Source organism: Chroicocephalus ridibundus, chromosome 22, assembly GCF_963924245.1.
Source record: "Chroicocephalus ridibundus chromosome 22, bChrRid1.1, whole genome shotgun sequence".
NCBI classification, from domain to species: domain Eukaryota; kingdom Metazoa; phylum Chordata; class Aves; order Charadriiformes; family Laridae; genus Chroicocephalus; species Chroicocephalus ridibundus.
The window spans coordinates 2,884,793-2,909,090 of record NC_086305.1 but is presented as its reverse complement, the minus strand read 5'-3'; the positions used below and the strand labels follow the sequence as shown (position 1 = coordinate 2,909,090).

At 66.8% G+C, this 24,298-nt stretch overlaps 1 protein-coding gene and 1 long non-coding RNA gene across 6 annotated transcripts in view; both read left to right on the top strand.

Moving 5' to 3' along the window:
- Window positions 1–3,458: 3,458 nt before the first annotated feature.
- MEF2B (myocyte enhancer factor 2B) lies at window positions 3,459–14,730 on the top strand. Its single transcript, XM_063358224.1, is given in 9 exon segments — window positions 3,459–3,647; window positions 10,998–11,099; window positions 11,274–11,477; window positions 11,549–11,677; window positions 11,768–11,930; window positions 12,892–13,037; window positions 13,617–13,728; window positions 13,824–13,914; window positions 14,369–14,730. Coding segments are annotated over 8 exon segments (1,233 nt in total). The 5' UTR covers window positions 3,459–3,647; window positions 10,998–11,024; the 3' UTR covers window positions 14,682–14,730.
- Window positions 14,731–19,373: 4,643 nt separating this feature from the next.
- Window positions 19,374–24,298, top strand: part of LOC134526432 (uncharacterized) — a 33,964-nt gene continuing 29,039 nt past the window's right edge. The window contains exons 1-2 of one of the 5 annotated variants that reach the window (XR_010073976.1): window positions 19,374–19,682; window positions 22,560–22,612. This is a non-coding gene — a long non-coding RNA (uncharacterized LOC134526432). Of the gene's footprint in view, window positions 19,683–20,772; window positions 20,978–22,093; window positions 22,178–22,464; window positions 22,613–22,735; window positions 23,090–24,298 lie in introns of those variants that run through there. The other 4 variants (XR_010073975.1, XR_010073977.1, XR_010073974.1 and 1 more) reach the window with 4 other exon arrangements.

Genomic DNA, 24,298 nt, shown 5'->3' with positions numbered 1-24,298 from the left:
GGATCCGGACGGGGTGACCTTTCCGTCTGGCGGAGGAGCGCTGCCCGCCGCGGCGCTGCCGGCCTTCCCGTCCCGCGTGGGTGGTTCCTGCTGGCAGCCTCCGCTCCGGCCGGAGCCACGCGGGACAGGGGCTATTTTGAAAAGCTGGTGTGTTGGCCTTGGCAGGCAGCGCGGGTTTGGCTCCCGGCTTGTTTCCAGCCCCGCTGGCATTTTTGGCTGGGGAGGGGGGATGTCGCTCCCCGCTGGCACTTGGCCCAAAGTCCCCAAACCAGCTCCTGGTGACGGTGTCTCTGTCCCTTCCCCGTGGCCGGGAGAGTGACGGGGCTCAGCCGTGATGTCCTACTTGGGGGTGCAGAGCACTGCGGGGCTCAGCCCGGGGCACCTGGCAGCTCGGGCTCCCCAAAACCCCAGGATTTGGGGGCAGGAAGGGCCTCAAGAGGGAGCTCAAAGCTTTCGAGCTGCCGACCTGGTGCTTGCGGGGAGCAGCCAGGCAGAGCCCGGGCCCCCCCTGCCCCGGGGGGTTGGGGCAGCCCCTGCATCCAAAGCGGGGGTTCAGCTGCCGCGGCTGGAAGGGGCTCAGCTGGGCCAAGCCCCTGGGTACCCCGAGGTGAAGGCGGGGGGACAGGGCGGGGGGGCGTCCCACACCCCAGGCAGGCAAAGGGCCACCCTGCCGTGTCCCCAGACCCCGGCCTGGGGCAGGACGGGGCATCGGGACATGTCCCCTCGGACTCCGTGGCTGCCAGGACACCGCTCTGCCGATGCTCTCGCACTTCAGCTCTCCCTCCCACCTCCTCTTCAGGATCAATTAAGATTATGAGCAAGGGCTAATTAACAGTCTGCTAATTGCACTCTGAAGCCCTCTATAAATCATGAGCTTTAAAAGCAGCTTTAAGAAAGATGTCATGTCCTTTCTGCCAGCGCAGCCTGCACCAAAAGCCTCACCCAGAGTCCCTGTCTCTCCAGCCCCTCTTCCCAAACCCGCCGGGCTGGGACCGGACCCTCAGCATGGCCGGGGTGGAAGGATGTGTCCCCGCCATGGGGCTGGTGTGGGAGCTGATTTCCAGCGAGCCCTTGATAACCCCCTTCCCACCTGCTGCCCGGGCGGCTCCGCTCACGCAGCAGGAGCTTGGGAATTGCATCAGTTCCCCCTCGCTGCTGTAAACACGGGTGCTCCCCACGGGAGCCCCACGGCGAGCGGCTCCCGGACAGCCCTCCACCTCCCCACCATGGCCCGAGGGAGCGGGACCCCCAGCACGGCCACCTGCCCCACGGCACACAGCACCCCGCCGGGGGATGCGCAGTGGGTCGTGGGCTCGGGGGAGCCGGAGCAGAGCGTGGCGGTCACGGTCACAGCACACGGTGGTCACGGTCATCCCTGCGGCTGCAGCATGGCTTTGTCCCCCCAAGTCAGAGGTCACACAAGGACAGGAGACGAGCAGGGGCATGAACTGGGCACTGCCATCTCTGGGGCTGATTTTGGGGCCGGGTTTGGACCCGGGCACAGAGCCAGGGTCTATCAGCATCCCTTGAGCTCAAGTTCTGCTCCCCCCTCAGGGAAAAGCACCTTCTCATTCGGCTGCTCCATGCCCTGCAGCCGGAACGCTGTCTCCCAGCTCCGCTGTGCCATCCCCCCCGTCACACCCAGGCTGTCTGCGGGTCTGTCACCGTGTGACGGAGCAGCGTCTGCCTCTCTTCGCTCTGCAAAGTCCACTCCGAGTCGTCTTCATGGGCTTCGGGATGCGGCATCCGCAACCACCTGCATCCTCCGGTCCCCGCTCAAGATGCTCCGATGCAGAACAGGTTTCTGCCACCTCTCCCGGGCTGGGAGCGGGGACGGTGCCAGGAAATCCCAGCGCTGGATCGTCCCAGGTGTCACCGGGGCCTGTCCCCCAGCTCCGCGCAGGGTGGGGGGACCCAGCGGCGTCGGGGTTTGCAGCGAGCGGGCGTTGGGTGGCTTTTCGTTGCAGCAGGTCACCGGCAGCGCGCGAGCTGGTTTGGGGCTCGGTGTCCCCGGTGCTTCCTCGCAGCGTCCCTCGCGTTATGTCACTGTGGTTTGGCGGCCACCGCGCAGGGCGCCAGGGCCACGCGCTGCAGGGTGACCTCGCTCGCAGCACGGGGACAGGCTGGGGACAGGAGCACGGGGCAACCCCCTCCCCACCCAGGGCAGGTCACTTAATTTATAAAAATAAAAGAGAAAAAGGAGCGGGAGCGTGGTGAATGTCTCCTTTCGGAGCTGCAACCCAGCGGTGAGGTTTCGAGACGATGAGGTGGTTTTTTTTTTTTTTTTGCTGTGGTTTCGCCGAGCCCTCGGTGACCCTGGGGACCAGGGGACTGGCACCCCCAAACCCTGTGGCCAAGGGGACCAGCAGTGCTGAGGGGGGCCCCTGAAACCAAGGGGGGGTTCCCAGGGGTCTGGCATGGGCCAAACCCAGAGCCTGGCCCTAAACGTGCCCCCAGGACCCCTCCCCTCAGCCTGAGCCTGAACACCCTGGTGAGGGCACAGCATCGCCCGGGACACCCCAAACTTCGCCCCCAGGCCCCCAAATTCCCACAAACTCACCCACGTTCTCCCCAGCCAAATCCCCCATCCCAGTCCGACGGCTCCCCCCAACCTCACCCCAATCCCAGCCCCCTGGGTCCCCCCAACCTCATCCCATCTCAGCCGCCCAGCCCACCCCCCCCAACCTTACCCCCATCCTAGCTCCCCAAGTCCCCCCAACATCACCCCCATCTAACCCCCACAGGTCCCCCGAAAGCCACCCTCCCCCAGACCCCCAGGTCCCCCCAACCTCACCCCATCCCAGCCCCCCCAGGTCCCCCCAAACCTCACTCCTCCCAGCCCCCGAATCCCCCCAACATCACCCCCATTCCGGGTCCCCCCATCCCCATCCCAGCCCCCCAGAACACCCCAGCCCCAGCCCAGCCCCTCAGGTCCCCCCCAGACTCACCCCTCCAGCCCCCCCAGCCCTCCCAACCTCACCCCCTTCCCACCCCCCCCCCCCCGGGTCCCCCCAATTTCACCCCCCCCAGCCCCTCAGTTTACCCCAGCCTCACCCCCCAGCCCCCTCCAACCTCTCCCCATCCCAGCCCCCCCGGGTGCCCCCATCCCCATCCCAGTCCCCCCAAAACTCCCCCTCCCCAGCCCCCGAAGTCTCCCCAACGTCACCCCCATCCCAGCCCCCCATGACCCCCCAACCTCACCCTTCCAGCCCCCCCCGGTCCCCCCAGCCCCATCCCAGCCCCCCGGGACCCCCCAACTCCCCCCCGACTCCCCAGCTCCCCCCTTCCCCGCTCCTCCGCCCCGCCCCGCCCCTCTTCCCGGCAGAGGCGGGGCTATGCAAAAAAGCCCTCGCCGCGGCGGCCAATGGCGAGCGAGCCCGGCAGCTCTATGCAAATCTACGGGCGGGGAAGGCGGGGCTATGCAAATGTCGCCGGCGCGGCTCGGGCAGGCGGCGGGCAGCGCGCGGCTCCGGGGACACGCACCGGCACCGAACCGCGATCGGGATCGGGATCGGGATCGGGATCGGGACCGGACCGGGACCGGACGGCGGCGGAGCCGCACCGGGGCCGGGCCGGCTCCGCTGCAGCGCCGGGCACTCACGGCCGAGCCGGCGGCGAGTTGCCGAGGAGGACGAGCCGGTGTCCAGGTGCGCGTCCCGGAGTGGGGAGGGGGATCCTGCGCTCACCGGGGCACGGCCGCGCTCCGCTGTCACCGGTACCGGGGATGGGAGGGGCGGGCAGCGGCGGCCGCGCACCCCTAGGTCTAACCCTTCTCCCCGACGGGGCTCCCCTCCGCGGCGGGCCGCCCCACGCATCCATCCGGCCGCCCCGTCGGGGCGCGGGGGCAGGGGGAGCGGGGCCGGGCCGGGGAGGTGCCGGTGCGGCCGGACCGGCGCCCCGCGGGCTGCCCTGGGCACGGCGGAGCCCCGGCCCCCGCCCCGCCGTCTAGGGATGGCGGGCTATAAAAAGCCTGTGGTTTGCGCCGCGCTCGGGGCGGTTATTTTTACTCGTGTCTGTGCAGGGAGGAACGCCCGGGTTTAACCCAAAAGTGCAGCCTGGATGGCAGCCGCCCTGCCCCGGCCCCGCCACCCGCCTCCCCACCACCCCCGGGCCCGCCGAGGCCTTTGGGTGCTGGGGCTGAGCCCGCTGCACAGAGGGGAAACTGAGGCACGGCACCGCAGGGCTGCTGGCTCGATGTGGCGTAAGTTGTAACTCCGCTGGTGACGCAGCACCGGGACACTCCGATGCAGGGCCAGGGCCTGTTGTCACCGTACCTTTGCTGGGGTGTCACACCAGTCTGGCAGTTCATGGCACTGAATTGCAGCCCTTACTCCCTCCCGGCTGGGCATGTGACCCGTCCACGGCTCTTGCCAGCGTGTGGCATCTCCAGCATGTCCCAGCGCACGTGAGACTCCCTCCATCACCCGTCCCCGCGGGGAGAGCGAGGTGGATCCTCTGCCAGATCCTCCTGCCCGCTGCAGCCGATTGCCAGCGAGTCCCCGTCCCCGGGGCTTTAGTCTTTTAATGAGAGAAAGTTTCCCAGAGCTGCTGGCTCTGGAGATGGGGTTTCGCAGGTAATGAATTAACGCGGCAGCTGGCGGGGGAGCTGGAAGGCAGGGACCTGCGCCGGGGAGACGGTGCCCCCTCGGTCCACTCACATCCCTTGGGGCATCGGGTACCGGTTGGGAAGGGAGCGTGGGCGACCCGTCCAGGGAACCGGATCCTGGCCTTTTTCCGTGTCGCTGGCTGCCAACTGGACACGTCACACGCGGGTGACGTCGGGGGGAGACCTGTGCAGCTCGGGGAGGGGATGGGATTCGGGATGTAGATGCAGGCCCCAGGTTTGGTTTAACATGTCAAACGTTCCCGCTCGCCTCCGAGCCCCGGAGCACCGATGGCACCCTGGTGCCGAGAGCCGGCCGGCGCAGCAGCGGGGAAGGAAAACATCTTTGGGAAACTTTGCGTGGTGCGAGGGGATGGGGATTCCTGCTGACACCCGGGAGAAGCGTCCCAGCAGCGAGGGGGCTGGAGAGGCTGGCGTGTCGTGCTGCCGTGGGGGTGCCCAGAAGGATCGGGGGGAACTAGTGTATTTAAGACCCTTGGATTTCCCTCCTCTTTACAAGAATTACAGCAGGATTGTGAGGAGCAAAGCGGGTTTGTAAGCCATACAGCCCTGAGGCTGCGGGGATGGGCTCAGGCCAGCCGTCAGCAACTTGTGGCTGCCCCCAGCAAACCCTCCAGCAGCAAACGAGCATCATTTCCCCTATTAATGTCCAGCTGCAGCTTGGGACGGCCCAGTCCCACGGGAACAGTGTATTCCTTCCCTCGGCTGCTGCCAGGGGGGTTGCTGGACAGTGAGCACAAAAGGTGTTCTGGGCCCTGGAGGGCCCCGTGTGTCCGTCCGTCTTCCCAAGGGAAAGAGCTGCCTTGTTTTTTGGGGACATTTCAATCCTTCCTCCTTCCACACAGTCATTTTGGAACCGAAAAGCCTCCACCCATCGCCACGCTTCGCCCATCGGCACCGGGCCGTGGCAGTGCCGGGCGCTGGCAGGACTTTCACTCTGTGTCACCCCGAGCGGGATGGAGCCGGGGCTGGATGATGGCCCCATCGACCCCCCGGCCCCAGCCGAAGCCTGGATTTGGCTCTGGAGGGGCGCAGGGCAATGCCATGTCCGGGCCCTGCGCTGTGATGGGAGTCGAGAGATGAATTATAATTGCCCTCGGGGACTTTGCTGGCTGCTGGGGTGACACTTGTGAGCTGGGGGAAGGTGTTAGCGCAGGCAGCCCCTCGTCCCCCGCGCCCTGACGTGTCCTCGGTGCCCCAGCGGCCCCCAAGCCCCCACAGCACCCCGTCCTCTCCTTTCCCCTGCTTCCCAGCAGGCTCCTCCTGCCTTCCCCGCTCCCCTTCCCGCGCTGCCGGCCCCGCTCTGGTTTATACTGGTTAGTTGTTTAAACAACCTATAAAAAGCAGAAGGGCCTGACAAACCCCCGGCAGAAACGCTGGTAAACTTTGACTTTTCCCTGCGCCGGGCTCGGGATGCTGCTCGCGCCACGAGGCCCCAGCCCTGCCGTTCCCCGGGGACCGGTGAGAGCCGGGGCCACGTCCCCGGTTGGGACCGACCAGGGATGGATGCAGCCCATGGCGGCCCCAGCACTTTGCGTCCATCCACGACGGGTGGTCCTTAAAGCCCCGTTTCGAGCCCGTTGCCCACCAAACCCCGGCCTCTGGCCTGGCCCCCCCCCCCACCACCACCTCTGGGATTTCACTGCTCCTGGTTCAGATTTTCTCCTCCTGGCGAAGCTCACTTCTTCTCCCTGTAAAAAAAAAAAAAAGGGATGGAAACTCTTTCTCGCCCTTTAATCAATATTTTTCTCCGCCAAAACGCTTTTCGGAAGCCGCTGAATGCCAACAGCGGGTACTTGCTGGCGGCTCTCTTCCCGCCTCTCCCCCCCCATTTCTACCCAGCCACCCCAAGTTTTCAGATTTGCAACAAAATCCCCATAAATTGGTGAAAACGGCCTTTTCCCCTGATTTTTACATCCCTGCTGCTTTGTCTTATGGGGGTGGGAGAGGTGGGAGGATGAAATGATGGGGAGCTCAGAGATCCTGGACCTGGGGTTATTAGGGGAGCGCTCGGACCCCGGAGCGGCTTCTGCCGCTCCGGGGTCCGAGCGCTCCCCTAATAACCCCCCCTGCTTTGACTTTAGGATAAACTCGGTGGATTTAACATTTCTGGAATCATTCAGGGATGGAGAAGGATATAAAGGTGGCCAAAGGCAGTGCTGGGACCTCCCCCCACCGCCGGGTACCACCCCGAGCATCCCGCACCGGCTGCGGCCCGCGGAAAAAACACGTCTCCCTCGAGGGGTTCGTTTCGTCTCAGCGCGTTAATTAGGAGCCGGGATAGGAAGTTTACACGCTCCGGCGTGATGCAAATGACCCTTAAAGACGTACAGGGTCCGGGGAGTTAATTATAAACCCCGTCGCAGCCCAAGGGTCGGGGTGACACCTCGCCGAGGGTGCTGGCGAGGGGATGGAGGCGGAGGGGGGGATAAGGGGCCGTGCCGCGGCGTGGAAGGGAGCCCGGTGCGTGCGAGCGTGCAGAGAGCCCGGGCTAAAGATAAGCGCGCGTGGGAGGGCGAGGAGGCCGGCGGGATGCCAGGCAGCGCAGGAGCCTCTGCTCAGGGCGGGCAGGGGAAAGCGTCTCCACGCTGAAAGGTTTCGAGGGCTCGAGAGCTTCGCTTGCGCTGGGTTTTGTTCACCTCCTTCGTAACGCCGATGCGGAAAGGTGCTTCGTCGCCGGAGCACGTCGTGGCTCCCCATTGCGGCCACGCTAATGAGGAGCCCTTTGTCTGAGATGGGACCTCGCGGAGACAATTAGAAGTTGTGGGGTGTCCCCAGGGCCAGCACCCCAACTCTGCTCCCTCCTGCTCGGGGGTCCCGGGCTGTGAGCCCCTCGCTGGGTGCCGGCTCCTTACTGCTGCTCCCAAGGCTGGGGTGGGGACCAGACAGAGATGCCACCTCACTGGTCCACGGGATGGCAATGCCGGGCAAAACCACCCTCTTATGCCCGTCACCGCCAGCTGTGATAATCGCCTGCAGCCGTAATGCTGCTTATCGCCTTATCACCCGGTGCAGCAATTAAAATCTGGAGTTAAAGTTCCCCCCCCACCTCCCAGCCCTTAATACCTGTCCAGGGGGAACCAGGCATCGATGCCCTGCCGCACTGCGGTGGCCGAGGCACCAGGACCCGTGGAGGCAGAGAGACGAAACGCCTTGTACCCTGCTCCCAGAGAGCACCCCTCCCCTGCCCCGCGGCCGGGCCGAACCCTGTGCCCATCCTGCAAGACCCCGGCACGTGGTGCCGTGCTGGTGGCAGCAGTGGCCGGGGCTGCGCATGTCCCCGCGGGTCCCACGTGGCCGCGGTGGCCGAGCGGCCGAGGCGATGCCCCAGGAGGAGCGGAGCCGTAATGAGTTGCTCGGGGAGGCGGCTGATGAAACCGCCCCGCGTGTTGCACGAGGCCTCAGACGGTTTCCCTCGGGGGGGAACGAGCCGCCCCGTGCCCGGCTCAGCCCGCGGTGAACGTGCCTTGAGTCCGGCCGCGTCCCCGGCTCCCCTGGCTCCATGGCGCTGTGGTTGCCGCTTCCTCTTGTCTCCCACCCCGCCTGCTATTCTGGGCTGGGACCCACACAGCATCACCCCGTGGGTGCTGTTACCCCCTGGACCCTGACACAGCATCGGCCCCTGGGTGCTGGTACCCTCCTGGGCCCCCCGCAGCATCACCCCATGGGCGCCAGTACCTGCCCTGGACCACCTCCGACATTGCTCCATGGGTGCCAGTACCCTCCTGTACCCCCTGCAACATCATTCTGTGGGTGCCTGGACCCCCCTCAGCATCGTCCCATGGGTACGGGTACCCTCCTGGACCTGCTGCTGCATCACCCCATGGGTGCTGGTACCCCCTTTGGACCCCCACAGCATCACCCCATGGGTGCTGGTACCCCCCTCAGCATTGTTCTGTGAGTGCGGGTATGCTCCTGGACCCCCTGCCGCATCACCCCATGGGTGCTGGTACCCCCCTGGAGACCCTGCCGCATCACCCCATGGGTGCTGGTACCCCCCTCAGCATTGTTCTGTGAGTGCGGGTATGCTCCTGGACCCCCTGCTGCATCACCCCATGGGTGCTGGTATCCCCCTGGACACCCTGCAGCATCACCCCATGGGTGCTGGCACCCCCTTGGACCCCTGCAGCATCACCCCATGGGTGCTGGTACCCTCCTTGGATCCCCCCAGCGTCACTCCATGGGTGCTGGTACCCTCTTTGGACCCCCACAGCATCTCCCTGTGGGTGTGGGTACCCTTGAGCCCCACTCCCAGAGCACCCCACCAGGGCAGATGCGGCTGCTTTGGGGGTTCAAAGCCGCGCTGGTACCTGGGGGTGGCTGCTGGCCCTGTCCCTTGTGCCCTGCCCTGGAGCAGCGTGGAGGGGGGGATGCGGCCAGGCATGAGGGCAGGCTGGGGGCCAGGGAGGGCAGGATGAGTCCCAGTGTAGGGACCGTCTCCCTCTGCATTTCCCATACAGCTAGAAACTGGGGTGCTGGAGCAGGGCATTGGGGTGCCACATCCAAGGAGCTGGGGGTGGTGACCCCAGCCGAGGGGTCCTCAGCGGCATTTTGTGTCCCCACTGCAGATGGAGGGACACGTCCTTCCCTCCCCGGCACCCTGCAGCCTTTAAAACCCCCCCGGGGTGAGGCTGTGCAGGGACGCGGGGGCGCGCAGCCGGGCGAGCATCCCCTGACCCAAACAGGCCAAACCCAGCTGCGAGCCGGAGCCCCCCAGGAACAGCTCTTGTTTCCACACCCTGAATTAAAGATTGTGGGATGGGGGTGGGCAAGCAAGAGCTGACATCCCCCCCGCCCCCCGTATACCTGGGAGTGCCCTGGCCCGGTGCCGTGCCGCAGGTGTCGGTGCCGGGAGGGCAGGAGCAGCCCTGGCCCCGCGCGGGCAGCAGAAATCGTTGGGAAAACCTCTGCCTTTTCACCAGGGAATCGTTGGCTTTTTCCGGGGCGGGGGGAGGGGGTTGGGGGGACCGGGGTGGTCTTGGCACCCTCCATACCTTGGTGTCGTGCGTGGGCCCGGGGACACAGGGTGGCAGCGGGGCCGTGGGAACGGCAGCGCAATTTCCTTCCATAAATTAAAATTAGTTTTGATCAGCTAAATATAGCAGCTGAGCAAGATGGTAAATGGCAACGTGCTTGAGAGGGGGAAGCGGGACAAGCTGGGGCATCGGGGGAGCAAAGGGCTGGCCGGTCCCCAACCTGCACCCCTGGGGTGCTCCCCGGGATGGCGGGGGGTGCTGGCCAGGCTCGGGGGGCTCCCGGGGGTGACTGCTGTCCCCAGGGAGGCACAGCACAGAGCTCCCAGCCCCGCCGGCTTCCCAGCTCGGCTCTGGCCCCATGGACGTGTCTTGGGGACGGCAGGGACCGAGCTGGGCCACGTCTGCACCCAAATCGGGGTGGAGAGACTGGGTGCGAGGGTCCCATCGGGAGCATCTTGGTGCCACCCATGGCTCTGCACCGGGCTGCGGTGGCACTGGGGCGTCCCAGAGGGGTTTTGGGGCGAGCGGTGCTGGGGGGTAACAAGAGGAGCAAGAATCGGGTCCCTGCGGTGGCAGGGGGATGTCATGGGGGGGTGTCACGGCCCTGTGCCGGGCTGTGATGGGTGCTGGCACCCTGCAAGCGGGGTGGGATGCGGGGTCCCCCGTCCCCTCGTCCTTCCCACCGCCGGCTCACGTGGCCCAAAGAGGTGGGTGGTTTCGCTTTGCTGTCTCCTCATACAGCCACTTCCTGACCTGCGAATGGCGGAGGTCAAATTTAGTCTGTTCGCTTTAGTTTAAAAAAAAAAAAAAAAAAAAAAAAAAATTAAAGAAAAAAAAAAAATAACCTTGTACCTAAAAACAGCCCTTTTGTTTTACGGACCCTCCCCGCAGCCAGCCCGGCCTCCCTTATAACCGCCCTCCCCGGCCGAGGGACCCGCCGTGACCAGCATCAGCGTGTGGGGCAGGGTCGGAGCAGCCCCCGCCGCTTCGGGCGGGCGCTTGGGGATGCAAAGGCTGATCCCGTGCTCCCGGCGAGGGACCTGGCATCGCGGCACCGCGGCTTCCCGGCCAGCACACGCAGGTGCTCGGGTCCCTGGGGCCGGTGTGGGCTTGGGGGGGGGATGGAGCCGGGGCGGTGGAACCGGCTGGGTAGACCTAAGGGGACTTATCCCCCTCTGGCCCAGCAGAAATTCCCAGTAATTTATTTTTCATTTTTCAGTTTGCCACCGCCTTTGCTGAAAAGGAAAAAAAAAAAAAAAGCCAAATATTTTTTTTTTTCAGCAAAAACTTATTTTTTGGCAGCCGGAGGGGCCAGGGGGTTCACGCAGGGCCGGGGCGGATGCTCGCTCGTCTGGCCCTGGGCTGCGGGGGCTCAGCGGCTTCTCGCTCTCTTCCAGCCCCGCTTTGAGTGTAGCAGGGCGAAAATGGGCCGGAAAAAAATACAGATCAGCCGAATACTGGATCAACGGAACCGGCAGTAGGAGCCGCTTGGGGACAAGGTGGGGACAGGGAGCCACGAGGCCACGAAGGGAGGCAAAACCGCTCTGCTCCCACCGTCCCCACGGGCTTTGGGTCCTCCAGAGCTGGAGGGGGTTTGGGGACCGACGAGGAGGATTTGGGGCTGTATCCAGGGGCCCTGGGTGCAGCATCCCATCCCCTTCCCTGCTCCGCAGGTGACCTTCACCAAGCGGAAATTCGGGCTGATGAAGAAGGCGTACGAGCTGAGCGTCCTCTGCGACTGCGAGATCGCCCTCATCATCTTCAACAGCACCAACCGCCTCTTCCAGTACGCCAGCACCGACATGGACAAGGTGCTGCTCAAGTACACGGAGTACAGCGAGCCCCACGAGAGCCGCACCAACTCCGACATCCTCGAGGTAGTGGCGGGGGGCGGCCGGGGGGGGCCGGGGCGGGCGCAGGACCCCGCTCACCACCCCCCTCCCCGCAGACGCTGAAGCGCAAGGGGCTGGGGCTGGAGAGCCACGAGCTGGAGCTGGACGAGGGGCCGGATCCTGGGGAGAAGGCGCGGAGGCTGAGCGAGGGCATGGACCTGTCGGTGGCACGGCCAAGGTTTTACGTGAGTCGCTGCCGTCCCACGGCGCTGGGGTCGAGAGTCCCTGAGGGTCCCCGTCCCCTCCCTGTCCCTCACCTCCGCTTTGCCCCGCAGAGCCCGGTGCCGCTGCCCGAGGCAGCCTACGGCAGCTCCCCGCCGGCCACCGACGGATCCCTGAGCAGCGCCAGCGTCTCCCCGCAGGGCCAGGGACGCCCACCCGCCTTCAAGCCAGCAGCGCCGAAGCCACCGGGACGCTCACCAGGACCTCTGCCCCCAGGTAGGCTCGGACCCATCACCCAGGGAGGCTGGGGGGAGTGGGGGGAGAAGGTCCCCGTGATGGCCACCCCATCCCCGCCGGCCCCCGCGGGGATTTTCCCGGCAGGGCGCCGCATGCAAAGCTCCTCTCGCAGCATCTCCCGGGGATTTACCGGGAGCGGGTGCGTGGGCAGGTAGCGCCGCTGCAGCTGTGGAAACACCGGCCCCTGCCGCCCTCCAGCTGCTTCCTGCGCCCTGCCGGCACCCGGCACCCGGCTGGCCCCGGCACCCCGGGCATCCCACACCCCCGGCTCGTCGTGTCCGTTGTGGCACACACAGCTCGGAGCTGGGCACAAGGCGCTCGTCCTGCCCAGTGGGATGGCAGCAGTCCGGGGTGGCGATGGGGACAGCGGTGCCTGTGAGGCCACGCAGCAGAAAAGCAGCTGGAAAAAATGATGCTGGGGCTCGACCAGTGGAAACCCCCCGGGTGGGTGGGAGGCATCACGGGGAGTGCTGGGTGATATTCCCAGGGCAAGACACGGGCGTGCAGCATCCCCACATCCTGGGATGGGGACAGCGTGGTGTCCCCAGGCACGCTGGCCATCCCCAGAGGAGGTCCCAGCTGCTCTGTGGGGAGCTGGGGCAAGGGGGCTGCCCGCGGCAGGGTCTGGCCGGGGAGGTTTGCAGCCTACTGGCCCCCAGGGCCGGATCCGGCCACCGCCTTCGCGCGCCGTTTCCGCTCGCAGCACGCGGCTGCCGTGGGTCGGAGGCGGCCGCCGCAGCCCAGGTGCGCCGACGGCCTCGCGCAGGAAGTGGGTTTGCCGGAGCGCGGCACAGTTGCACGCACGCACGGCAGCCAGCGGCAGCGAGGGCATCGGGGCCACCGGCCACAGCCATGGGGATGCCCCCAAGAACCAGAGCCCCCAGGACCCCACATCCTTCAGGGCTGCCCTGGGCATCCTCCTGTCCCTCTGTCCGTCCAGGTATCGGCTACCCCCTGTTCCCCGCCGGCAGCCTGAACCGAGCCCTGGCCACCAAGACGCCCCCGCCGCTGTACCTGGGGGCCGAGGGCCGGCGCGGCGAAGCCCACGGCAGCTTGGCGAGTGGCCGGAGCGCTGGCAGCGCAGCGGTGAGTGCCGTGGTGGGGACGCCGGCTCTGCGGTACCTGCTGCCTGGGCGGGCGTGTGGGGACACTGCTACCAGGGGGGAAACCAGTCCCAGCACGGCCCCATCGCTGCGACGTGTCTCCCGTGTGTGCGGCAAAGCCCCCCCAAATCCATAGCCCCCCGGGGTGGGCTGGCTCTGGGTCCCCGTGTTGCCTCTGATGCCCTGCGAGGGGGTTGAGACCCCCTGGCCAGGGGGTTCCCATGGGGGTCTGTGCCAGCAGGGTGCTCAGGGGCCTTGGACACCCCCTCCCCAGCAGTGACACCGTGGGAGGGGGCAGCAGGGCAGGCAGTGAGGGGTCCCCCCCAGCTCGCTGCAGCCAGGCATTGCCCTGCAAGTCACTGTGCCCAGTGTCCCCGGGGCCACCTGCACGTCCCCCTCCCCTAATTCAGCAAGAAGCTCCTCCGATCCACTCCCACCTCCTCTTCCTCAGCCCGACACTGGGGCTTTGCTGGGGGGCACGGGAAGGGGCTGGGGGGGAGACGCTGTCCCCCAGGGGGTCAGCAGCACGAAGCCTGAAGGAGAGCACCCCAATTCCCCGCAGCGGCCGCTGTACCCCGCTCTGCAGACCCTGAGCCCCGTGCTCGCCCCGGGCAGCGCCGGCGTCCCCAGCCACAGCCTCAGCGGCTTCCCCTTCCTCGCCCCGGCACAAGCGGGTAAGTCCTGGCCCCTCAGTCCTGGGACAGCGTGATGCCCCCTAGGCTGTGCCCCCCCGACATCTCCTGCTCACTCTTGACCTCCCACTTGGCAGAGTTCGGGGCTGGCGAGACCCCGCCACCCCCCAGTTTCCTGCAGCCCGGCCCCACGGCGTGGCAGCACCCACGGGACATGGCAGCGCTTGGGTAAGGATGGGGGACAGCCATGGGGTGGGGGATGAGCCTGTTGGTGGGGAGCTGCGGCACCCATGGGTGCCACCTCCCAGCCCGGGGTGCAGCCAGCACCCAAAGTGCAGCCCCCCCCCACCCACCGTGCTGGGGTCTGTCCAGCGTCACCTCAAAACTGGGGCACATGGGGGTCACCCCAGCACCCCCCTCTGTTGGCAGAGCCTATTTCCAACTGGATTTCCCCAGGGGACCTGGTCCCCATGTCCCCCCGGTCACACACCAGGCTCCCAGCAGCCGGGTGGGCAGCTGCCGGGTGCCCGGCTGGGTCGGAGCTGGTACATGAAGTGAGTTTGGGGGCTCTCAGCCCCTCTAGGGAGGAGAGGGGGGGTAACCTCGGCCTCTGCCCACCCCACGCACCTCGGTGAGGGATGCAGGGAGACTTGACCTCACTCCTCCTCCCCTCTTACTCCAGGGTCAGCAGCCGGATTGTCCCCACCGAAGAGGCGGCCGCGGCCCCCGGCGCCTCCCCCCAGCACCAAGCCATCAGCATCAAGTCTGAGCGGGTCTCCCCGGGGCTGGGCTGCTCCTCGGGCACCCCCCAGTCCCCCCTGGCCAGCCTGGCCTCCCTGAGCGAAGCCTCCCGAGGCCCCGGAGACCTCCAGCCGCGGGATGACTACGCCAAGGGGTACCCTTACCCCCTGGGGCCCCCCCGGCCGCTGGCAGAGGAGCAGCGGGCCCCCCTCCCCGCGCGGCGAGCTCAGGCCATGGACGCTTGGCAGAGATAGCGAGGCCGACGGGGTGCAGGGGAAGGGGGGGGGACAAGCCTGGAGAAACCACCCCCCCCTCTTTACCCCCATCCTTGGACCCCCAGGAAGCCCCCCTTTGCAATGCAGCCGGGGGGGGGGGTCAGCGGTGCCACGGGGTCCCAGTTTCCCACCGTGGGGCTGCAGCTCCCGGCAAACCCCCTCCCCGCCCCAGTGCCCCCCACATGCTGCCGCTCCCCCCTCCCTGCAGCTCTGCTCCCCCCCAGTCCCCTGCGAGGCCAGGACCCGAGTGGCGAGGAGCGCTGCCCCGGTCCCCTGTCCGGTGCCGGACACTCGTCCATCCCCATCCGTCCGTCTGTCCGTCCGTCCCTGCGCCAGCGTGTCCCCAGCCAGCGGGAATGCCTGAGAAGTGCCACGGGGTGGCAGCAGGACTGAGAGCACCAGCAGCGGGTCCTGCACACCCCTGGCCCAATCCTGCACCCGGTCTTGGGGGGGGAGCTGCTGGGGGTCCCGCAGCGGGATGGAGGTGGGGGGGGGGAAGGCAGCCGGGGGCGGTGGGTGCTGCTCCCCCGGCCCAGGGGCTCTTTTCTATTTATTATCTTCTCACCAATAAAGAGCTGGGGGTGTTGGGGTGTCTGCTGTGAGCTTCTTGGGGTCGGGCAGCACTGCTCGGGGCGGCTAACGAGGTGGCGGGTCATTAATATCCCCCAGGGGAGAAGTGGCCCATGCCCTGACGCCCATCCGCTCAACATTGCTGTCCCCCCCCCGCCGTGTCCCCCAGTCTCACAGCCGCCTCTCCAGGGTCACCAACTAGCAAAGCGGGTGACAGCCGGGTCACCCCCCGCTCTGGCCAGGTCCCTGGGGTCCAGCTGTGCGGCTCCCACCCCTCGGCTCACCGGGAGACCCCCAAAAGCTGCTCATAAGGTCTCAGCACCCCAAACTGGCACTGGGAGCGAGTGGGAGGAGGAAAAACACCTTCTGTGCCCTTAAGATCAGCATCAGTGGGGGCAAGGATGGGGTTAAGGGTGGGGGGGCTCTTATAGCTCAGGGCTGGGCTGAGGCGGGGGGGTTTGCTGCTCCCTGGGGTGGGGAAGCATCCCCTGGGGCCTGCAGTGTGCTGGCCATGGCCACTGCCACGGCCACGGCCATGGCCATGTGGCATGAGACATGAGCGAGGAGGGGGGGACCAGGGTTTGACATTGCTCATCATCCTCTGGTTTTAAGGGGGGGTGGGGGTTCCACCCAGCACTGCCTGGGCACACACAGGTTGGGTGGGGGTGGGGGGGATGGGGGTCCCTCCGCACCGGCCGCTTGCCGGCGCTGAGCTGGGCCCCTTCCCGCGGGGGGATTACTAGTGGCCGAGCCCCGAGATTAAAACCTGGGCGGGAGATTAATCCTGGGAAGAGTTTGCCCCGTTTAATAGAGCCCAGCGAGCGACACAAATACCAGCCGGGATTAGGGGCTGTGCAGAGCCCCGAGAGCCCAGCGCTGGATCCGGCCTCGGCCCAGGTCCCCCCCCCCCGGCTGGCAGGTCCCCTCCTGGGCCACCCCTGGGGCTGGGAAGGGGCTTCTGCGTGCGAGGAGGAGGCGAGACACCAGGGGAAAGCGTGGGGGCTGGGGTAAGAGACACTGATTGAATAGCAATGACTGCATGATTTATGGTTTGCATTATTGCATGGCTCATTTGAATATATGCTAATCAGGCTTTTCTCCTCGTTTTGTTTGTAAGATTTAGATTTGCTATGGCAACCCTCTGGCATGGAAGGAGCGCCAGGAAATGTCAGGGCGAGGTGAGCCCCGGGGAGGGGCTGGGGCTGCTGGGGGAGACTCGCCGCATCCCACCGCGGGGACGCGGGAGCAGCCGGCGGGACCCGGAGGGCAGCGACGGGAGACCCGGGAGCCGACCGGAGCCGTGCATCCCCCCGGCTGCCTGCAGGTCCAGTAACGCCCCATTGCGACAGGTCCGAAACCGGGGTGGGGGGGTGCCCTGGGGTGCCCTCAGCCCTGCTTTGGTCTTGCAGGGAGGCCCCTCTCGCCCTCTTGCCCCCAACTTCGTGCCCCTGCCTACCCGCCGAGCATCCCCCCAGCACAGCGGAGACGGTGGGATGCCCCTTTACCCAAAGGTGGCACGCAGGGCCCCCCAGCCTTGTTGGGAGGGACAGTGCTCGGGATGGCATCGGGAAGACACAGAGCATCTGCGTTTGCTTTGTGTCCCCCACCTGTCCATCCTACTGGGTCCTGCTCCATAGCAGAGGGGTCTGGGATACCTCCCCACCTCTGTGGCTCCATGTCCTCTTCCCAGCTGGCCAGGGAGCTGCCCCAGTAAAGCCCAGTTACCTGCAGGCCCAGCATGGCAGGGGGCTGCGCTGCTCCGGGAGGGCGCTGAGCTCTGGCACTCGAAGCTGCTGGGCTTTGTCTCCCACCCGGTGCCGGTACCTCTCCCTCTGCCTGGGGCGAACGTGCTGTCGGGGCTCTGCTCCCCAATCTGGGGGGCTGCGGACCTTGCAGTCGTGGTGCTCCCTTGCTGGGGAAAAGGCAGAGCTGTTGGCTTTTGGGGGGACCGTCCCCTCCCCAGAGCAGTGGGGGAGCAGCCCCGTGTCTTCGGATCCCAGTCCGTGGGGGTGGACTGATGGTCCGTGTCCCTCGGGGTCGTGGTGCTACCGGGGGGTTGTCCCGGGTGGGGACGGGGTCCCCTCGTTGCCCTGGCCCAGGCGGGTCTGCCCCCACCGGGAGAGCACCGGTCCCGGTGGGCGCTGCGGGAGCCGGGGGGGTACGGCCCCTCGGAGCTCCACGGCCACGAGAAGGGCCGGGGGGGCTCCGGGCTGTCGCCGTGGCCCCGGGGCTCAGCTTTAGCTGGGTGCTGCCTGTCCCTGCAGCGACCCGACGGGACGGGACGGGCTACCCGGTCCAACCGGGGGCCGGTCTCCTCTCCCGGGTTATCCGGAGCCGTTTCACCCCTTACAACGGGGCAGGAACGAGCCCCGGGCCGGGGACGAGCGACCGCAGCCCCGGCCCCGAGTGGACGGGGGTGCCCGGTCCCTCCTCGCCTCCCCGCCGCAGCAAACCGGGGGCGAGCCGGGCACCGGGGGCTACCCGCCCCCCTCCTCCCGTGTATCCTCCCACAAACACCCACTTTGTTGTTTTGCAAAAGCCCTGAAATATTCATGGCGCTGCGCCGAGCGTCTCTTAATGAATTTTTGATCAAAACGTTATCAGGGAACCAAAATACGCCGCCCCCCCAAAAAAAAACCCCGCTGTCGCGGGGGGGGGCAGACCGGGCCCACCGGTACCGGCGGGCTGGGGGAGCCGGGCCCGGCCCGAGGGCGCTTTACCGGGGGAAGCCCCGGCAGCGGGGCCGGGCAGCCCGGCGGTGGCATCGCCACCGCGGGCGGGGGTCGCACTCCGTCGCCGGGAATTCTTATTCCGGGGCCGGCGGCCGGATTTGGGGCGCCCGCCGTGCAGACCCAGCCTCCTGCTCCCCCCCGGGGCCGGGAGGGACCGGGAGGGACCGACCGGTTCCCCGTGAAGCCCTGGTTGGACGGGACGGGCGGTGGGCGGCCGGGGCAGCGCATCCCGGCACCCCCCAGCCCCGCCGGGGGAAATATTCGTTGAGGGGGAAATGCATAAGCGGAGCTCATTAGGGGAGAGCACGGAACCGGCGGCCTCCCCGGCAGCGGGGGCTGCCCTTCCCCGGGGCGGGCAGGGCTGGGGGGGGGGGCACCGGGGAGGCCCCGGGCACCGGCCCGGTCGCGGCTCCGCGGCGGGGGACGCGCACCCCGATGGCTCCGGTGGCTGGAACCGTCCTCGGCCCGCCCCGGCCCCGCTCCACGGCTCGGTGTCGGCGGGGGTTTGTGTGTGTGTGTCCGTCCCTCCCGGGGACGGATTTGGGGCGCAAACCCCCGCCGGGCGCTGCGCGAAGCCGCTTTCGCAGCCGCCGATTTTTAACGCGCTCCGAAAACCCCGGTGAGCCGGAGCGGGGGCGGGGAGGGGGGTGCTCCGTTCCCGGCCACTTCGGAGCTTGGAGGTGTTAACAGCCGGGGCAGGGGTGGGGAATGTTGATTTAATTACAAAATAGCCGATTTCTGCTTCGTTTCCACGGAATAAACCTGCACCGGCCGGGGAGCGGGGTGACCCTGGCCCCGCCGCCTCCGCCGCAGCCCCTGCCCCACTCCCGGGCCGGGGGGCGAACGGCAGAAGGACCCCCCCCCCACCTTCCTCTCCGCTCCGGCTCCGGCCCCGCTCCCCCCGCGCCCACTGGGGTGCCCCGAACCCTGACGGTCCCGCCGTACCGGGGGCCGGGAGGAGGCGCGGGGAGGGGGGGAGGAAATCCGGATCCGGCCCTGCCTCCCGCTGCCTGCGCGGGGCCGAATCCGCGGGGTCACCGGCACTATTATTTTTTTTATATTTTTTTTAAATAATAAAATCCCCGTTATTTTTAGGTTCTGCCGCCAGAGCCGCCCCCGCCCCCCCGCCTCCAGCCCGGTGCATCCCCCCCAGCGCAAGGCTAACCTATCCTGCTCCCGACGTGAGGACGTCATGCCTTACGTAGTAAAATATGGAGAAAGCAAGGGGAAAAAAAAAAAAAAAGGCAGAAAAAAAAAAAAAAGCGCATTTTTCCCTCCTCTCTCCCATCTCCATTTCCAAAAGGGACAAAATGGATGTTTGGGAGGAATCAGCCCCCCCTTCCCTTCCCGAGGGCCCGGTGGCGGCGGGCCGGGGCTGTCCAGGCCCGGTCTGGGGGCTCCTGGCGTTAAAGCCCCTGGCAGACGTTATCTGTTTAACCCCACGTAAAGGCAACGTGATCGCGGGGGGCTCCGCTTCCCCCAGCCCCGCTGCTCCTGGCAGTCCTCGCCGGGAACCGCAACCCGGCTCCGCATCGCCTGGATGTCCCCGGGCCCCGCGTCCTCCCCGCTGCCGGTGCCGCATCCCCTCAGCCCCGCCCCGGTGGCTCCCGGTGTCCCGGCGGCTCTCGGCTCCCGCTGTCTCGCTAAGTCATTAATGGATGCAGATGTGCGGAGGGAGGTAAATAATCCCCCCCCCCCCAACTCCCCTTTTTTCGTCGCTGGTTTCCCCCTCCCCCCTTCTCCCTGCCCCGCACTGAACTCCCCGGGCCGGGGCAGCGGGCGGCCGCCGGTGCTGGCCGCCGGCGGGGCAGGGCTGTGCGGGCACCGGCGGCCGCCCCGCTCCCTCTCCCGCTCCTCCCAACTTGGAGGAAGTCTGCGAAGGGGGACCCCGCGCCCCGCCTTTCCCCAGGCCTTTTTTTTGGGGGGGTGGTGGGGTGTTTTTTGTGGGTCTGCGGGTCCCGGTGTGAGTGTCGGGGTGGGGGCGAGGTGGTGGTGGGGGACGACGAGGCGTGGAAAGCTGCCCTCCCTCCGGCTCCCGCAGCGCCGGGAACAATGGCCACGGGCTCCGTGGGGACAATGCCCGGCGGAGCCGAGCTGCTTGGGTTGCAGGACACGTCCACCACCGCCTCGGCCACCCCGGGCCCCGGCCCCCCGCTCCCCCGGGGCAGGGACCCCCCGCTCCCGCGGGACGGGCACCCCCCGCTCCCCTGGGGCTGTGGGAAAACGCGTGGCCGGCGATGGAGGGGGGGGGGGCACCAAACTTAGAGAAAAGTGTGTCCCCCGGCCACCCCGGGGGCCGGCTCCGTCCCCTCCCGGCTTTGGGGACACCCCCCCCCGCCCCGCCGGGACCGGCGGTTTCCTCTTGCCCATCCCGACTTTTGCCGCAAACTCCACCGGCTGCTCCCGACCGGGGGCTCAACAGGTCGGTACCGGACAGTCCCCAGGTGCGCGCTCCTCCGCTTCGCCCCCCCCATCACCACCACCCCCTTTTCCCAACCCTCCATCATTCCCCCAACACCCCCCACCCCCCCTCCTTTCCCCCCAACTCCCCCCCCTCATTATTCCTGTTATCCCAAGGCAGCCTCCGTGCCCAAACGCCGGCAAACAGAGCGCGATTGTTCCGAGCCTGGGAACGCGCGGAGGGGGCGCGGGGGCCGCCGCCCCCCCCCACCCCCGCCCGGCCCCCGCTCAGACGCGATTGTGATGGAAATCGGCCTTTTTCCCCCGCATGCTGTTGAACTTGATGTTGACTCCTTTTTCTTTGGGGTTTTCACATCTCCTCGGCCACTTGTTTTGTGGGAAAATTTTCTCCCGAGCTCCGGTGTGAAATTAATTAATCAGGGCCTCTAGATGGCAATGGGACACAAAAGGGGACAGCCCGGGGAAACTCCGGCAAACTCACAAAAGCCACCCCCGGGGTTTATAGCCCCCGGGCCGGTCGGACCGACTGCCCTGCCCTGCCCGGTGCCCGAGGTAAGGGGCTGCCGGAGCGAAGTTTCGGCGTGTGGAGCTATTTTTTACTGGAGGGAGAAGGTTTGGGGGAAAAAAAAGGGGGAGCAGGGAGACGCGGGGATCTGGGGGTGCTGTGCCGGGGTGGTGTGTTTTGTGAGCATCCCCCCCCAGTCCCCTCCCAGCCCTTGGTGCGAAGCTGTATCCCAGCCGGAAAAAAAAAAAAAAAACAACCCAAACAGGAAAAAAAAATTCCCCACGCAAAAGGCTGGGGCTGAATTCGGCATTTCTGGAAAAAGGGGGGGGGGAAATATAATTATCTTAGTTTATTATTATTTTCCCCGCCCTAAAAAAAGTAACTGGGGGTGTTCCTGTGCTGAAGAGCCTGGCTCTGCCCGAGCGGGCACGGCGGGGATTTCCACGCCGTTGTTTCCCGAGCGGGGAAATCTCTGCCGTGCGAGGGGGGAAACCATTTGCTCCCAGTTTGGACTGGGGAGGGGATGGTTTGATTTCCACTCCCCTTCCTCGCTATTAGTTTCGGCGGGTGCCGCGTGTGTGTGTCCTCCGACGGGCTTAGCAGCAACGGGGGAAGAAATATAAAATCAGATTTTCTTTGGAAGCACTTTGCAGGGCAGGATGTGATTGTTTTTTTGGAGGGAGGTCAATCTTTGCAAAGCGTTCGGGGCTTTGGGGGGAATATTTCTGCACGGGAACAGGCCAAAAATACGAGCGTCAACTCCCCTCCCGCTCTTTGTTGCCACAACACCTTTGGGTGACAGCGGCTGCAGAAAGAAAAATCATTAAAATCTGTTAAATCTTTAGTTTTCGTCCGCATCGATATTTCCAGCCGGGCGGGAATTCGGGTGGATTTGGCCGGGGGTTTGGGGACCCCTTTACCTCGGGGTCGGCCCCCCCCTCTCCGGTGCTGGTTGAATTGAGCTGCGAAGCGATATGCAGGGGAACGAGTCGTTGTATTTTAAATGCAAATAATTCCCAGCGACGACGTTGGAATCAAACGGGGGAGGAAAAAGAAAAAAAAAACAAATAAAAACGGGGCTGGAAAAAAAAAAAAAGGGGGGGAGGAAATCTCAGTGGGAGGAAAAGAACAAAAAAAATAAAACCACGTTGAAAAATCCGCTTTCGAGGGGCGCCGGGCCGGGCGGGCGAGCGGCTCCGCTGCCCGGGGAGCGGCGGCGGCTTCCCGGTGCGATGCTCCGGTGCCCGGTGAGGCTCCGGTGCCCACGGCGCGGGGGAGCTGGGCCGCCCCCCGCCCGGCAAAGACAGACAGATAGACACTGGGTGTGGGGCTGCCCCTCCGAGAAGGTCTCCTGCATTTCCCCGGCAGCAGGGGCCGTGTCCCGGCTTGGCCCCCCTTGGCCAGGGCCGGGGCTCCGGGTGGGTGTCCCCACTCCACGGGTGGAAGGGACCGGCTTTGGGGCATCCCACGCCCCGGGACCGGCCCCGGCTGACCGGGCAGGGGCTCCAGCGCCGCCCACCCACCCCCCGCCCCCGCTGCCAGCCTCACCGGCAAAGTTGCTCCAAGTTGGAGCGATGGCGGTGGCGGCGGCAGCTCCTCCTCACGCCTCTTCTCTCTTTCCCTCCCCAGGTGGGCTCGGCTGAGCGGCGCGGCGGGGGACCGACACACCGGGCGAGGCGGAGGTAACCGCGGCTCCCTCCCTCCACACCCCACACCCCTCTTTTCCAAAAGCAGCCCCGGGATGCGGCCGGTTCTACCGGAGGGATGCGGGGCAGGTGCGGGACCCGCAGTTAGTGGCGTTACCGGTAACGGTGCGAAGTTACCGGGCTGGCGGGAAGCGACGCACCGCGGCATCCCTCGGTGTGATGGAGAAGGGGGCCGGCGGCCGGCTGGGCTGCCCAGGCTCCGGTTCTCCGGTGGGCACCGGGGCCCCCGCTCCGCTCGGAGCCGAGCCCAGCCGCGCTGTCTCCCGCCGAGGCGGTCGGCGGCTCCTGCGGCGAGAGCCGTGCTCGCACCGGAGCCCAACATGGCTGCTGTAGTGAAGGTATTTGATTCACACGAGGGTGTAGGCGAGGGAAAGAAGGGACGACGAAAGGCGCCGGGGCCGGAGCCAGCGCCCGCAGCCGCCGGGGCGAGGGGTACAGGCGGGCAACGACTCGGTAAGTGCCGGGGAGGAACGGGGCCGGGCGGGCTCCGTGGAGCCCCCTCCGCGGACACGCGTGGGGCGGCCGCCCTTCCCGTTTCGGCGCCGCCAAGCCTCCCCCGCGGCACCTCGGGGGCAGGGAGCCGTGAGGAGCGGAGACCGGCAACCGGCGGGGGCGAACCGGGCCGCTGCGGCCCGCCCGGGCCCTGCGCAGCGGCTACCGGGCCCGCGGGCAGCGGAGGAGCGGGGACGGCGCGGATGCTGCGCCTCGGCCCCGCCGGTGCCCGAAACGGCCCTTCCCCGATCCGCGCCCGGCCCCGAGGGTGCTCCCGGGGCGGCGGAGAAGCTCCGCCGGTCCCGTTCGTTCCCTCGGCGGAGCTTTGGGGCCTCAGTCGTTGTTGGGATTTTACCCCTTGGGGAAGGACCGCGGCCGGGCCCGCCCGGGGAAGGAGCCGTTCGGTAGCGGAACCCACCGGGGCGGCGGAGTGGGGCCGGGACCGGCCGTGCCCCCGGGCAGTGTGGACGACAGCGGGGCCGAGCCCGCCGGGGCCGCCACCGCCTCCCGGGGCCGGGCAGGAGAGGCATTTCGGAGCCCGGTAACGGTACCGGCTCGTCCCACGAATGGTGCGGACCCACGGAGGGGAGAGCGGGCGGCAGCTACCGGGGGTGCGCGGGGCGACGACCCGTTAATTTGGCAACAGACTGCCTCGCTGGCACCATCTTCCCGCTCGCAACGGTTGGCCGTGGCCGCCGTGCACCGGAGCGAGGGGAACCGCAAGGGATGATAACGACAATAATTAGTAGCAATAATAACAATTAATTAGCGGCGGCTTGGAAAGAGAAGGACGGAGGAGACGCGACCCCGCACGGCCCCGGGGCGAGGCGGCGGCGGCGGCCGTGGCGGTTCAGCACCACGGAGAGCGGCAGGGCTGGTGCCGGTGCCGGTGCCCGGTGCCGGCGGGAGCGTCCCCCGCCCGCGCCCCGCGATGCCGCGGCCGCCGCTTGCGGACTGGGCTCCTGCCAAGGGCAACCCCCCTCCCGGGGGTCCCCGGTACGGGGCACAAAGCCCCGCTTGCTCCCGGGGAGCCGCCGGTGCGTAAGGGTTGGCATTTCGGCAAGCGCCGCCGTGCATCGCTCCCAGCCCCTTCAAACACAGATATTCGTATTTATTATATATTTTATATATATATATATATAGGTGTATATATATAGAAGGGCGGGTGTG